Source organism: Chelonoidis abingdonii, chromosome 3 (genome assembly GCF_003597395.2).
Source record: "Chelonoidis abingdonii isolate Lonesome George chromosome 3, CheloAbing_2.0, whole genome shotgun sequence".
In the NCBI taxonomy this organism is placed as follows: Eukaryota; Metazoa; Chordata; order Testudines; family Testudinidae; genus Chelonoidis; species Chelonoidis abingdonii.
Window position 1 is genome coordinate 204,757,878 of NC_133771.1, and position 15,895 is coordinate 204,773,772.

General features: G+C 38.4%; 1 protein-coding gene across 3 annotated transcripts in view; it reads right to left on the minus strand.

Moving 5' to 3' along the window:
* Positions 1–15,895, minus strand: part of MACROD2 (mono-ADP ribosylhydrolase 2) — a 1,390,378-nt gene that overhangs the window by 368,707 nt on the left and 1,005,776 nt on the right. For all 3 annotated transcript variants that reach the window (XM_075064471.1, XM_075064469.1, XM_075064470.1), the window contains one exon: positions 8,642–8,715. In XM_075064471.1, the coding sequence (XP_074920572.1) occupies positions 8,642–8,715 (74 nt within the window). The remainder of the gene's footprint in view (positions 1–8,641; positions 8,716–15,895) is intronic.

Genomic DNA, 15,895 nt, shown 5'->3' on the forward strand with positions numbered 1-15,895 from the left:
TGAAAGGGAAGATACCTCACTGTATGTGTAAGTCCCAAGGCAAAATTCTCAGACTTCTTGTGTCCATCTGCACTCAGTATGTAGAGATAAATATGAGATCTGTTGTCCCAAGCTCCCACTTCAGCCAGCTGTCTTTGGAGAGCAAGGAACCAAGGCTATATTGCTGAAATCACTAAAGAGAACAGAAGGACCAGCCAACCATAGCTGAACTGGGTTGCTTGGCTGCCTTTGTTGCCTCTGAAGGCAGGGCAGCGTCTGACTGATTACCTGAGCAGTGTATTGAAATGGATCTGGGGGTGCAACCAGGACAGGGAGTTTTGGAGATCAAAGCAGGACCCTGATGTCCAAGGTCTTGAACCTGGACCTGTGAGCACCCAGACAGTTACTGCATGCTGGCTGCTACCTGATGAAACCTGCCAGGCAAGGAACCAGCAAAACTACAGCTGCAGCCATGGCACCACCCATGGGAGCCCTGACTGGAGGATCGCCTGGCTCCACCAATTGGTCCAACCATGCAATTGAAGCCAGGAGGCAGGACAGGAAGCTGTCTGAGCAACTGGGTGATTTCTTATTGTTCTGTTGGACCCTGCTTGTGCATGTTTCCTGTATTCTGCACCCAATTCTGCTCCATTCCTGGCTCCTGCCTTCACTTGTAGTTCCCACCATGCAGCTGCGATGTGCCTGATCCTAGCCTCACATCTCTCTTCCAAACAGTGCTTACTAGTTCTGGCTCTGACCGCCAGCCCCAACTTTTGACTCTGACTCTGGCTTGACCTTTGGCTTTGGCATTTGGTATCTCATCCTGGCTCTGATTCTCAGCTTCGACCGCTGGCTCTGACTCTGGTCATCAGGAGTTGATCCTGGTGCTGACTGTCAACTCCATTCCTGGAGCTGGATGCCTGCTCCACCCACTAGGCATGACTTCTGCTCTGATCACTAGGCCAGACTGCTTACATCCCAGTCTCTAACATACTGTCCAGTAAAACCCAGGACTACTGGGAGGTCTGCTCTTACACCCTGATAAGTTGCATCTCACCAGACTCCCTCCATTCTTCCTGATACAGTCATGTGACAGTGGTGAAGAAATTAGGAAAAGACCTGTTTTCTTCAAACACTAGAACAAGGAATTTTATTAGAATAAGGAAAACAGCCTTATCCTTAAAGCTACTCTGTCTTTCCCTCTTCTTGACTTCAGATCTCTTGCCTAGACCATTCCCCACCCAGCCCTCTGGTGCCTGGCTTCCTGCCACATTTTTAAAGATATAGTACTCAGATCCTTACAGAGTTCGCAATTCTTCTCTCTGGAGTTTTTCTCCCTTCCCGTGCTAAGATGCTGTGTGTGGCTGGGGGAGAAAATGGGCTCTGCAGGTTCAAGCTGCAGTACCAGTTCTAGCTGCTACCTCCACTGCTAATCCAGGCCAATCAGACTGAGTCTTCATAACTCATGTATATCTGCAGCAAGCAGGCAAACATAGGTGCCTTCAGCAAGCAGGCAAATATAGGTGCCATCAGTTCTCCCTGCTGGTAAGGCAGGGTCCAGCCAAGGACCAAGAATATGGCGGTCATGCAGGACAGGCAGTTTTATTTCAGCTGTTAGTGATGAAGAACGTCACTGTAACTGATAGAGCTTGACGTGTGTATATGTGTACACACAAACAGAGGCTTTTCAAAGTTGCCCACTGATCTGAATATTAACATACTACATCAGACGTTACTGATTCAGGATAAAGTTAATATACAAAGAATCTGGCTAAAGATTCTGGCTTGCTGGCTGGGGAGACTTTCTCCTATAAGTATGCTAAAAAAGGTGATCGGATTTCTAAATCTCTCTCCTCTTTTTGGCACTTATCGTCTGTAGGCACTTAGTGTGAAAGCTTTTCCATTAGATGGAAAGTCCATATTTTATGATACCACAATTTCATAGGAGGAGTCACATTTTTTCCAATAATGTGCAATACAAAGTCTAACTGTTAACAATAAAAAAAGAAATTCATTTGTCACACCTGAGATACCACTCTTGAAAACTTTGGTGCGGATGAAATCCTGACCCCATTATAGTCAAAGATAAAACTTCCACTGAGTTGAATGGGCCCAGGATAAAACTTCCACTGAGTTGAATGGCCCAGGATTTCATCCATTCTGTTAAGCTGCAAAAATCCCACGCCCCTCCAGCCAGTACACTAAAAAATTGTACACCCGCTAGCTAAAACATATGGAGCCAAATATTACGCACTTAAGGCTACAAAAATCTATTGAAATGTTAATCCCAGCAAAGAATCAGGAACATATTGACTTATTTTCTATGAATGCATTATTCATCCACATCAGTTGTTGTTCTGATGGAATGGGTGGCAGATACACTTTGCAGATTTTTAATTTCCTAATTAGATGCATACTAAAAGTTGTAACATTTTGTGCAAGTAAAAGAATAAAACCTCTGCTATTGAATTTAAGTTCTTTTTTGAGCAGCGAGAAGGTCCTGAGGCCTTTCATGTCAGTGACATACGGCATCGCACACATTGGGAGTTTTCTTTTCTTTTCTTTTCTTTTTTTCCTTTTGAGATACATAATGTGATTCTGAAATAAGTGACAAACATTTTTTCACATTGCATATGTTCAGAGAGCTCTGCCAAGGAAAAAAAAACAAGCTACTGGGACCAGGAGCTAAAAGTCTCACAGTTCCACTGTGATATATAATGGGGCAATGTCTCTGACCTCGTCAAATTAGCCCAGAAAGAAGCATTCTGAACTGTTTAAAGGGACTTAATGTGCATTTTTGAATGAATTCTAGAGATTAATTTCCTATAAGATGGAACCAATTCTATTCTGTGCTCTGAAGAACTCTGTTAAACCTTGAAATATGAAAATGTAGTTGGCTAAAGAGAGAGTCTAGGTGCTCAGCAGCAAATTAATCCAGTACTGCTGATTACTACCATTCTTGTGAGTTTGCTCTAAGGGACTTCCATGTTTACAATATAATACCATTTACTAACTGCTAAACTAGATTTGCCCTCTGGTTGCAAGTCAGCAGATATGAGTGTAAAACATGGGTAGAAATTAGTTTGACTTAGAGCTACATTTCAAGACTAGAGCAGAGCTGTGTGTAAAGCACAACTAAATACAAATCGTTGCTTATTGTATTGTTTTCCCTGGTGAGCGCAATGAAGTTAAGTTTTAGACTGCGATACAGTGATGGTCGGTGCCCTGCCTGCCACGTATAAATTACTTCTGCTACACTGCATTTAATATTTAGTGTTCAGTAAATCAGGATATGTCTCTGTAAGGGTTGTTTTGTAACAATTAACCTCAGAAAGTGGCTAGCTCAATTTGCATGATAATGAGACAGTCATCCAAGAGACATTGAAGTTAAACATGCTAATAAGTTTTTAGGCAAACACCTGAGGGTTAGGCACAACAATGGACTTGGGTAAAAAAACCTTTTATTAAATGCAAATCAGTTTTCCAGTAAACACTGCCACAGAAAACTGATAAGGATCTACTGTGAAATACAAGGAGATCTGCCAGCAAGGATATATTTTCAATGACTCCAGGTTGAATAGGAATACATTTACTATATTCTGAATCAAACTGACACAGTTAAAATCTTCATTATTGCATCAAAAAGGGGAAAAGACCACATGATGGTAGAGAGGTGTCAGTGGGGACAGTTGCCTCCCTTTTCAGGAACATGACAGTTTTTCAGGGATATGACAGTTTTCTGTACTGCGCTGTATTATTAAGTTTAGAGCCTTGCTTATGTCATAGTGAGTAGACTATCACTCTGTTTTTATATCCTCCTTTAATTTTTATTTTGCAATTTACTCTACATTTTATACTCCAGGCCCAAAAGTACCTGAGATTTTTATTTAAGGTAACTGGAACTGAATATTGTTTAATTGGGGTAACCACTGCTGGACATCTTGGAGAGAAGAGACAAGGAACTTAACTTACAGAGGATGCCAAGTCAGGAATAGACATATGTACACTTGGTTAAGTACAAAATAGACTTTGGTCCCCTCCTCCTGCTCCCCAACAACAGTGAAACAAGAGAGCTGGCATTGGTTGGTGAGAGCAAAGGAACAGCCCAACAATCTGAAGGAGTCCGGCCAGCTGTAACAGGGTGTCCAGGTTCTTTTCTCTTTATCCACCCTGTTGGAAGGAGATACTGACTAATTTATCCAGACTCATTATTGCAGGTATGCTTCTGGTGTGGAGTTAGGAGTGACACTAATAAAAGGGATCTGGTCTCTACAGTGGAGAAGTCTCTGCAAGGAAGCCCTAAGAACCGCCAAGCTTAGGGAGAAAGCTTAGGCTGAAGTTTGTTGTTGTTTAAATTACCAACAAAACCATACCCGAAGAAGACGGTAAGTGAAGACTAAATACAATAGACCACATTCTCAGCTGGTGTAAATTGCTGTAACTCCACCGAAGTCAATGGAACTTTGCCAATTTACACTGGCTGACTATGTCTGGAGTACAAGAGAACTCCAGCTGAATTTTGGGGAGGGTATGTAGGAAGGGGAATCACATAATGTACTCTCATCATATGATGGATGATGATGACGATGACACTCTTTCCATTCACTAGTTTCTCTGGAGGATATTAAACAGTAGGTACTAAAGACATACCTTTATAAAATCAGCAGATCCAGATAACTAGCATCCAAGAGTTTTAAAATAGTTATCTGAGGAGCTCACTGGACCACTGATATTGATTTTCAATAAATCTTGGAACACCGGGGAAGTTCTAGAAGACTGGAACAAAATTAACATAGTGCCAATATTTAAAAGGGTAAATGAGATGACCCATGTAATTATAGGCCTGACAGTCTGACATTGATCCTGAGCAAGATACTGGAGCAGTTGACTTGATGAAGAGGACTTGATCAATACAGAATTAAAGGAGAGAAATATAATTAATGCGAATCAACTTGGATTTACGGAAAATAGATCCTATCGAACTAACTTGATGTCTTTTTTGATGAAACAACAAGTTTGGCTGACAAAGGTAGTATTGTTGATGTAATGTACTTAGACTTCTCCAAAGCATTTTACTTGGTACCGCGCAACATTTTGATTAAAAAATTAGAATGATATAAAATTAATACGGCACACACTAAATGGATTAAAAGCAAACAATTATAGTCTGAAAGAACTGACATGAGGAACAAATATTTAATAATGGGCTCTTCAATCTATCAGAGAAAGACATAATATTTCCCTGGGTGGAAGCTGACAAATTCAGACAGGAAACAAGGCATAATTTTTTAACACTAAGAGTAATTAATCATTGAAACATCTTACCAAGGGACACTGTGAATTCTCTTTCAATGGCATTTTTTAAATCAATATTGGACGCTCTTCTAACAGATATTATGTAGGGAATTATTTTGGGGAAATTCTATGGCCTGCACTACACAGGACGCCAGACTAGATGATCACAATGGCCCCTTTTGGCCTTGGAATTTATGAGTCTACAAACTAGTTCCAAACGTCAAAAGGTTTTCTTCTCACTTTTGTGCAAAGAATGATTTTTAAAAATTGCCCTTGTTGCAGAAATCAAGTATGTTTTTGAAGACAGTAAGAAATATTTGTATTTTATTGCTAATCTATTTATGACAGGTTTCAGAGTAGCATCCGTGTTAGTCTGTATCCGCAAAAAGAACAGGAGTACTTGTGGCACCTTAGAGACTAACAAATTTATTTCAGCATGAGCTTTCGTGAGCTACAGCTCACTTCTTCGGATGCATAGAATGGAACACACAGACAGGAGATATTTATATATGTTCTCTGTATACATACATGTATTTATACATGTTCTCTGTCTGTGTGTTCCATTCTATGCATCCGAAGAAGTGAGCTGTAGCTCACGAAAGCTCATGCTGAAATAAATTTGTTAGTCTCTAAGGTGCCACAAGTACTCCTAATGTATTTATGTTCACCTTGATAAACATGTTAATGATTAGTATTTTAAAATGCATGTCAGAATAGATTATGGAAAACCATACAATTTATAAGAAAAAAATTTTTCTAGAACACTCGTTAGACCTTTTCAGGATTACCAACTAATGGCCCCCAGTGGGGTATCTGCTACTGGTATATGATTTCTCACACAAATCAGATCTTCAGCCAAATCAAGCACCCTCCTTTTCTCCACAAATTAACAAATGGCCCAAGAGATTACTTCTGAATTGTTGCATTCATTGATATACAATAGTCTAGCATGCATCATGCTTTAAAATACATCACATTGAGGACTTAGATTTGATGTGCTCCTGAGCACCAGCGAGCACAACAATATAATGAGGAGGGGCTATACTGAGACCCAAGACAGACACAGTGACACAGCTGGACCTCCAGTCCATCTTTAGAAGTAGGGATGATGTAAACACATGATTTTTTAAAAAACATTTGTACTGTGGCGGCACACCATGGCCCCAATCAGGGTTCCATTCCACTAGGTGGTACACAAAAATATAGGAAGCTAGAGTCCTGTCTCTGAAGAGTTTACAAAAGAAAGGAATGATTATAGCGAGCAAGTAAAAAGGTGGGGGATCTGCAGGCTGGACGACTCAAAATTAGAAGGAACTGGTTTAGAGAAGGCAAGAAAAGGAGGTAGCAAGTGCTATTCCCAATGTTAATGATTATTTACACCAATATATGCAGTCTGCAAACTACATGCCACTTTACAAACAGACTGAGTCACATTCCTTTCCCTAAAGTGTTTACAACTCAAGTAAAACACACAGAGAAGATAAGCACTCCCAGTGCAATCCATGACTTCTACAGCTCTTCTGATCTCTTGTAACAAGGCCTCCATTCAAGGCAGAGACAGGGATTTCTAAGAGCCTGGGGAGGACATTATATCAAGTTAATTGAAGGAGCTAGAAAAGCAGTGGGGCAGCACACTAAGCCAGAAAGGAGTAGGAAGAACCAGAGAAGGAGCCAATAGGACATAGGAAAGGTTCAAATATAGGTCAGGCAAGGGACAGACATAAGGGAGGGTATAGATAACGTCCGGGAAATAGACATTCTTTGTGTCTTAAAAACAATAGCCCATGCCATAGAACAAGATGAGAAAATAGCTTTTGTCTAAAGAACTCTTGCCCATCTGTTTGACTCTAATCTGCAGTCTACTTTGCCAAAAGAAGTCAGGCTCCCTGAAGCACCATTAAAATAAAAATGATTAGGAAGGGAATTGAAGCAAATAGTACACACGAGTTGTGAGACACACAGATTTAGTTCTGGAAAAGGAAAGGTTGTTTGTTTGTTTTAGATGTCTGGTGAAAAAGCATGAAATTGAAATAGGATCAGGCAAAACACTGAAAACGCATAGGGCTGGATAGAATATTTTCAGTTTCTTCTATTACGTCTGTTTTAGAATTTAATAAACCAAATACAAATAGTCCAGACTTTCAAAAATACAAGCATAAAGTTAGACTCCTAAGGCAAAGTTTAGACACCTAAAAAAATGGCCAGATTTTCAAAAGGGCTGACTGACTAAGCATCTAGAATAGCTATTGACTTCACCACTGGAGTCTTTAAGATCCGTGGAACTCTGGAGAGTCAGGCCAGTTTTTTAGGGACTTAAATATGGACTTCACAGTGTAACTTTGGTCATCCATTTTTAAAAACCTCAGCATACAATTTTTGCATTCAACTCGAAAGTTGCTGAAAATACTGTGCTCAATTAATCACTAAATATCTCTGGACAATCTTGGTGAACAGAACCCCAAAGATATATTTCCAAGCTGAAATATCATGTAGATGATTATTTAGGGAACGATTCCAACCTGAGCTATGCAAAATTAAACATTTTGTGAGAAAAGTATTAAACAACACTAGACACTTTGAAATCTGCTGGCTGTCAAAATATAGAAACAGGCATATCTTAAATTTAAGACATCATGATTATTTTATTCATTCAGTCACTTTTTTCTGCTCAATTCTCCAATTCAGTGCCACTTAACATATTCCATCAGAGTTAAGAAGAAAAAAAGGAAGAAAAGAGAAACGGAGCAGGATGTATGGAGACCACTCTGTTGAAAGCATTTTGTTTCATAAAAAAAATAACCGTCATGACAGTATAGTCGTGGAAGTAGTTCAGGTCTGTTAATGTTTGACATAAGTATGAAATTTTAAGTAAGTAGACCATTTCCAATTAAAAGTAATACTGTAATAAAGTGAAAGGAACCTAAAAATTAATGAATTCAGAGATTATTTTCATCATAAAGCTCTTTGGTATAAACCAGCTCCTAAAAAGCTACTGTCCCTGGTAGATGTTCTACTGAAGCTCATTATATACATTCCCAATACAGGATTCTCTTCATTATTATATGAAAACTTTGTCTCTCAGGAACAACTTTACGCAGAGGATGCGTTTTTACTTTGCCTAGAAATGTCACAATGAACAGGAAATGTATTGTTTCAAATAGAATATATTTCCCTTTAGCCTCCATATAGCTTATTAAATATGATAATACTCCTGCTATACACAGTCCTTCGCATCTGCTTTGTTGTATTTTACATAGTCTTAATTTCAAAGGATCAATTGCATACTTATTGCTATGGTCTTTCACAATTTTGGAGTCAAACTAAGTAATCCTGAAATCTGATCAGGAATGTTTTTTTTATCTCATACCTCATTGTGATTCTTGTTCAACCATTCCTTAATAGTGGTAAGGGCAATAACGGCAGCAGGCTCATTTGGAAAACCTGAACAAAGAGTGGAAATAAAAAGAAGAAATAGGTAAGTTGTGTGTGTATAAATACATATGGAAAATATAAAAGATCTGATAACGTCATATGCTACAATGTTTTTATCAGCAGGAGCTGGGGATTACAGTTGGTAAAAGTTTTCCAAATTTGCGTTTTTGGATGAAGTTTTTTAACAATAGTTTGAGTTTAAAGAAGGATGATTCGCATTTTTTTAATGAAAATATCATCCTGTTTTTCTTCCAGGCATATATCTAGTCGTTTTTTTAAAATTTTGAAGCGTTAAATTAAAAAAAAAAATTGGCAAGTTTTTTTCCCCACATTTTGATCAACTCTATTTGGTAAAACTCTATTATTCAAGAGTCGTAGAGTACAGGTAATACCACAGAACTGAAAATAAAACCTTTATATCATACAAACATATTATGTGTATGCTTCATAACATACAGAAAAACTGTTTTAGAAATATCTTGAGTTTTAAAAAATCTACCTTTTTTAAATCTAAGTGCCTGTAAAACCACAAGTCCAACTCTGAGAGCCTCATAAAGAGGAAAACAAATGTAACACATTTTAGAGACCTCTACTAATCTACTATGTAAGATAATGTTGTAAATGTAAGAGTTTACTAAGCATAACATTTTGAATATAAGCTTAGATATTTCCAGATATACCAAAGATAGTGAAAAGAATTTTCCAACGGTATAGAGCTCATTGCCTTCATGGTTTATAGGTATAAAACCAAAAGATGTTTTCATTACTTTTCCTAGGAAATTCCAAATTTGAAGGGATAGGCTATTTTTGTGATAGGTACTTTAAAAAAAATAGAGCTGTGTGAACACTATTCAGTGGGTTGGATTATTAAAATATTCCGGGCAGAGATAAAATTGTGGGTCAAATGCAACTGAGAAGGGTAAAAGTGCTAGAAAGAAACTGGTATACATTAGTGTACATGTATAGTATTTTCACTTTATTCACATACCACATAAGTGGAAACAGTTCCCCACTTCCTGAAACTGAAAAAAGAAAACCCCTCATTGACCTTGATTGTCCATTGCCTTGCAGCTTGATGGGTCTAATTCTCATTTGTAATAATGGCACATTTAGACTCACTTTAGGATCTTTTTAAATTGCCAGAGCAGTGACCATGGCATTTAAGGAAACTTACCTCTTTGGAATTATTTTAATTGTTACGTTTGTGTGCCTTAATGTCAGCCAAACAGACAAAAGTATTTACATGCTTCAAACAAAGTATCCATTCGCTTTGAATCATGTCTCCATAACATCGTTTCCCCCAAAAGAAGAATTTTACCCTCCTCAGGTGCACAGTTTTGAACTGACAAATGAGATGTCTACTCTCTATTCATTTAGTAGGTTAAAACACAAACGGACATTAATCGCACTTGATTAGTATTAACATTCAATATATGCAAATATTGTGCACGTCTCTTATTAAAAAAATAAACCTTTCATTTTAGGGCCCCAAACCAGAGAGGTGTGAAAGACCTTCTACCCTTATTGAAATCAATGGGAGTTGATCAATGGGGGTTCTCTGCAATTTCCTGGTATGATCCCCTAGGGTTGCACATCCTTGAAACATTTACCAAGGATGCTGTTAAGTTTACTTGGTCCTCCCTCAGTGCAGTGGGCTGGACTTGACTTCTCGAGGTCCCTTCGAGACCTACATTTCTAGGAGTCTACGACACTAAGCTATCAAAGCAAATTCCTCATACCACAAACCAATGATAAGTTTTTTTCTAAACTAACAGAACCTAAAGTGGGCTGCTCTTAACAGTATCAGATGGTCAAATTCTGCTCTAGTTGTACACTGGTAACACTGAATTCAAACGAACATACGCGAATGCACCCCAGGGAAGAAACCAACTCTTTGAATGAATTTCATTTCAGCTGGGTAACAGACATTTAAAACAGACATCTGTTACATGCAAATTAATAAAACTCTTCCTATCAAACCAGGCCAGCATTTCCCTGCCTTGTAATTGACACGTTTGCATGGCCATACAATGGTTGGGTAGTAATGCCAAGCATATTTCAGACATCTAAATTTTACCATTGTTTATACATGGAATGTTTAGTTACAGGACAAGTCTACTTCTAGCAAGATTTGCCTTTAAGACTTGATTTTCCTCCCCACTGCAGGGTTCTTTCCCAAAGCTGCGATAAAATATTCTCAATTTTATGGAATTATAAATCTCTGAGTAAGTTGTACATTACTTAGAAAAATGCTTCCATACTAAATAACCTTAAAAAGAACTTAATCTACAATATTGGTGCTCATTTACCACTAAATAGCCAGGATGTGAAAGAAACAGCTTGGGGAACAAAACAAAAACACTGAATTCTGCTTATGATTTCAAAAACTATCTTAAAATCTATAGGAGCCTTTTCTGACAACAGTTACACACACACAGGAAAAAAAATAAACCTAATTACTTTACACATTTTTTTCTGGCAATATTACTGAAAAAGACAATCACATGGCCTTTCTGCATAACTAATACACTAAGACAGAAGGATGGAATTTCACTTGCTATTTTGTACTCTCTCGGCACAAAATGTGCCTGAATCCAGTGAACATGAAAACATTTAGCTTTGTAGACTTAGGTGAAGGGAGACAAAGTGCAATGTGATCTTTTAAAACATGTTTTGGTTTTATCTTAAATCTGCATTTCTCAGCCATAACAGTCCTTGTCTGCTCACTCCCACCCTCTCTCCCGCGCATATACTGTCTCCTTTCTGCACAAAAAGCAATCTCAGTGAACACATGGGAATCAAATTACTTGAAAGAAATGAGTTTGAGAAGCATCATGGTTAACCAATTGCTGGAGCCGCAGCTTAGCCAATTCTGACTAACGGCTCAATTTCACAAAAGATAAAACAGGTAAAGTAATAAGATCGACACTGGCCCACATTACTGCGGTGAATGTTCCTCCAGAATACTGAAAAGGACGAGGGCACAACAAGCCAAGGGAGCAGTAGTCATAACGTACAAGCAACCGCTGTATCCACACAGTATGTTATTTGAATTACTTGGGGGAGGGGTAGTATTTCTCTTGTGAAATTTAAATTTAATTTAAAAGAAAAAGTTTATTTATCCCCACAGCCCCTAATATGAAATGGGGTTTTCCAGATTCTCCAGTGGCTAAGATGGCAGCATCTTGGAAATAATACTGTGCAGCAACGTAAAAACACTGACAGTCATCTTAGTTGAAATGGAAATTTTGATCTGACCCTCACCATTCTGCTGGGACTGTGAATTACCACTCACATTCTGTTAGCAGTAGTCATTTTAAAATCTTTTCCTTTTAATATAGCAATATTCCTATCACAGTTGGCAGGGGCTTATGTTGCACCCACTATGTTAGCAGGGCTGGTATGCTGTATAAAAACGCTGATGGACTTCTGGTGACTCACTGAGATAGGTGTGGCTTATTAACCCTACATTGGATTTAAGACGGTAGAAGGAATAAGGGTCTGAGACAGACAGTTCCTATGGGATTCGAAAGAAAGAACTCTAGGCTAGGCTGAGCTTTGTTATGGTATTGTTATTTCACACTGCCAATAAAAGAATTCCAGAAAGTGGGGTGAGTGTTGGCACTCATCCAATGTGTTTGTTTTGTTGTTCCCGAGTGGGAAAGGACTTCAGCCATAACTATGCCATGGATGCTACAGTGGCATAGCTCCTGTGGTGCGGAGTGGATGCTGACTACAGTAAGAGAAGGCGTTTTTCCATCACTATAGGAACCCATCTCCCCAATTGATGGTAGCTAGATTGATGGAAGCATTCTTCTATCAACCTAGTTACATCTAAACTGGGGATTAGATTATGTCGGCATAGCAGCACTCAGGAGTGTGGAGCCGTAGCTATGTCAACCCAAGTTTTAAATGTAGATCAGGCTTAAGCCTATTCACAATTCCCTGTAAGTTTCTTCTTCTATTATCCCAGAATATTAACATTAATCAAAAACTCAGAAGCTGCTATATAGATACCTGCTCAGTCCTCACAGCCACGGTTTTCTTTTCATACTATTCAAGACTGGTTAGCTGGTTTTGTCTTTAGCAAATATTTGGTATTTATGCTGATATGTTCATTCTGTTGATTTCCAAATGTGTGTTATCAAAAAGGTGCATTTTTAAAAAATACACTTTAGATAGCTAATTTAAATAAAAAGAGAAATCAAAAGGATCGTTCATCAGTTTTGCCTTTACATGCTCCCTAGTTTAAAAAAAAAATTTTTTATGTCTAGGGCTGGGCGGAAAAGAAAAAAATTGAGGTTTCACCATTTGTTTTCATTCCTATGTGGAACAAAAATGAGACTTTTCAATCCTTTTCATTAAAAAGGAGGAGGAGGAGACCCACAGCCATATGTGTAATTTGCAAGGTAGGCATGGAATTTGCCCCCTCCCCAGTGTGTATCCCTGTTGACCTGACTGGAGCTGTCCCCCAAATATAGAAGTCAAACTACTCCTATGTCACAGCAGAACACACCCATAGTCCAGTAGCAGAACATTTGCCTGGGCTGTTGGAGATCCAGATTCAAGGACCTTCCTTACCCTTCCCTTTGGAACAGGGACTTGAACCTGGGTCTCCCAACAGCCCAAATGACTGTTCTAACCACTGGGCTATTGACTTTTCTGGGCACTTGCTTTCAATTCCATCCTGCACCTGAGAAGCCTTCACAACTGAAGTTTCATTGAAATTAAAACATTTCTGTGAAAAGTTTCAGTTTTGATAAATCATCTTTTCTGATGGAAAAAAGTTTTATCGACAAAATTCCCAACCAGCTCTCATTATGAATGAACTGCATCCTTTATGCACCTTTGTATATATCTATTACACTTGGTGACCGCCTGTGAAAGCTTCAAAGATCTTCAAACATACATGCTCTGGTATCTGTTTCGGGACATTTTATCTTCTTTCTTCCTGGGAATTACAACAGTGGCCAGAGAAATGGTTTCTGAAACAAATTCTGTGCTATGCAAGCTGTTCCAACTCCTACTGTCATAATTCTTCAGAGGAGAGATGATAAAAGAATAACTTTGAATCACTTGAAAGAGATTATATAAAAGAGAAGCAGATCTTTTTAGGGAAGCAGGAGAGTGAGTAGGGGTGAGGTGAAAGGGATATTCATTGAGGATATATGTTGGGGTCTCCACTCCATCTTCCCTTATTTCCTGGAAAATGATTAGCATGATTACTCTGAGGAAAAGAAAGAACACAAAACTCCCCTCCTTCATTAGTTTATGGAGAACCTGATGACATTCCCGGTAGTCAGACACTCTGGGGTAAATATTCAGCTTCTTGTGCTGTGGGAATTTACCAAAGGAACATCCATGCTATTGTTAAATGGTATTTCATGCCTAATTTGCCTGTGCAGTATGTGGAAAATGACCAGTGAGTAACAGTATAATGAGGATTGTGTGGGAGAATATTAATGGAGTTCTATTTTAGTGACTTCAAGATTGTATAGAGACACTAAAGGTTTTATTACTTAGGACTGACCCAGAGTAAAGTTAAGTATTAAAGGTGAAAAATGTTACTGCCAGTTAACATGCAACCAAACTAGCCTATTAACGCAAATACTAAATAGTCCACATTTCACATGATGTACTTCAAGATGATAGAAACAGGCAATTTCTACTAGCATACAGTATTAACTGAAACAAATGCCAGGGAAGAGAATCACTTCAGTGACTTTAAACAACAGATAAGTGGCAAACTTGTCAGTTTAATGGAGACTCCTAGTGTTGTCTGCAAACCTACCCATAGTAGGAAACAAGTCTGAAATGGAGCTTGCGAACATAATCCATCTGCTGTATAGTTACTGATTCATTTCAGACAGCTTCTTACTCTCTTGTGGCTTCTAAAAAAGATAGCTCTTTGTCCTTAATACAGTAATTTATATGTTTTAATGCTTTGCTTTCAAACAATTTATGAAACAGAAGTGACTACAAGTCTGGACAAAGTATTCTTATGAGTCTCGGATAACCAGAAAAGTAACTAAGATGGCATGTTTCTGTGTGCACCAAGATGTGCTAGTTAGTAGATTTCTACTATATTCACAAATCACACCTGATTCCTGCTGTTTTATCAACATGACAAGATAAATAGAATAGCTAATATTTGTTTTAAAAACTTTTCAGCTCTAATAAATAATGTTGAAAGTAAAATCTAATAACCATAACTCAATAAATCATTTTTATGTACTTTGGAATTACACACAAACTATTTCTGAAGGCATTATTTTTTGCTGGTTAGTTTTGCCAGTCCTGAAGTGTAGCAATGAGCAAAAGCAGTGGTGCTGGTGTGGCAATAAAGACTATTTTCCAGGTTCATCTTAAAGAGGTGTTCAACATTCACCCCCAAAATGTTCTGAAACCACACACTGATGCACGTGGGATGAAAATGTGTTCTGAATACACAACAGAAAGTGAACAACTGAGCTTCATTATGGTCATGTGGATTAAGCTTAGCTATTGCGGGCATTGTAATCATAACAGTACAAGTCTATCATCACACATGATGATGTACAGAGACAAAAGAGCTATATATGATAACCTTACCTCAGGCATAGCTTGCAATACCTGCAGTTGTCCTTCAGTTGTGAAAACTGAAATCACCTAATGCTGGGGTAACTCATTAGAATGGTAAATCTGACCTTTCTGGAAGCAAAGATGCTAGTGTTTTACCAACTAGCTTAGCCTTTTAGCCAGAGGCATGAGATGACTCATTGACACACATGCTGCTTGCATGGCCATTTTTCTTGGTATTGATTTATATTCTCACCTTGAAAAGAAAGTTTGGACCAATCAGAGCGGAGAAGAGGGATAGGATGCATGGGTTTTCTGTCAAATGAACTATTTTCTTTAACTCGCACAGTCACAACATACCTCACAACTGATTTTCCCCCTAAAAACAAGTTCTCTCACTAATATAGCTGAATGCAATATTAGTAAAACAATTACTTTCCTGACATCTAGGTAGCAAGGCTGCAGATATATTAGTGTAGGTTGTGGGATGTACCAAGCTGACAATTAAGTACTGTGATGGGGCAAGGCCAGATGGCTACAGTAAAGTACTGAGAAACAGGTATGTTAGCCCCAGGCTAAACAAATCCCTAGTACCCTGGTAACCAAATGGCAGTTGCTCCAGGTTAATCAA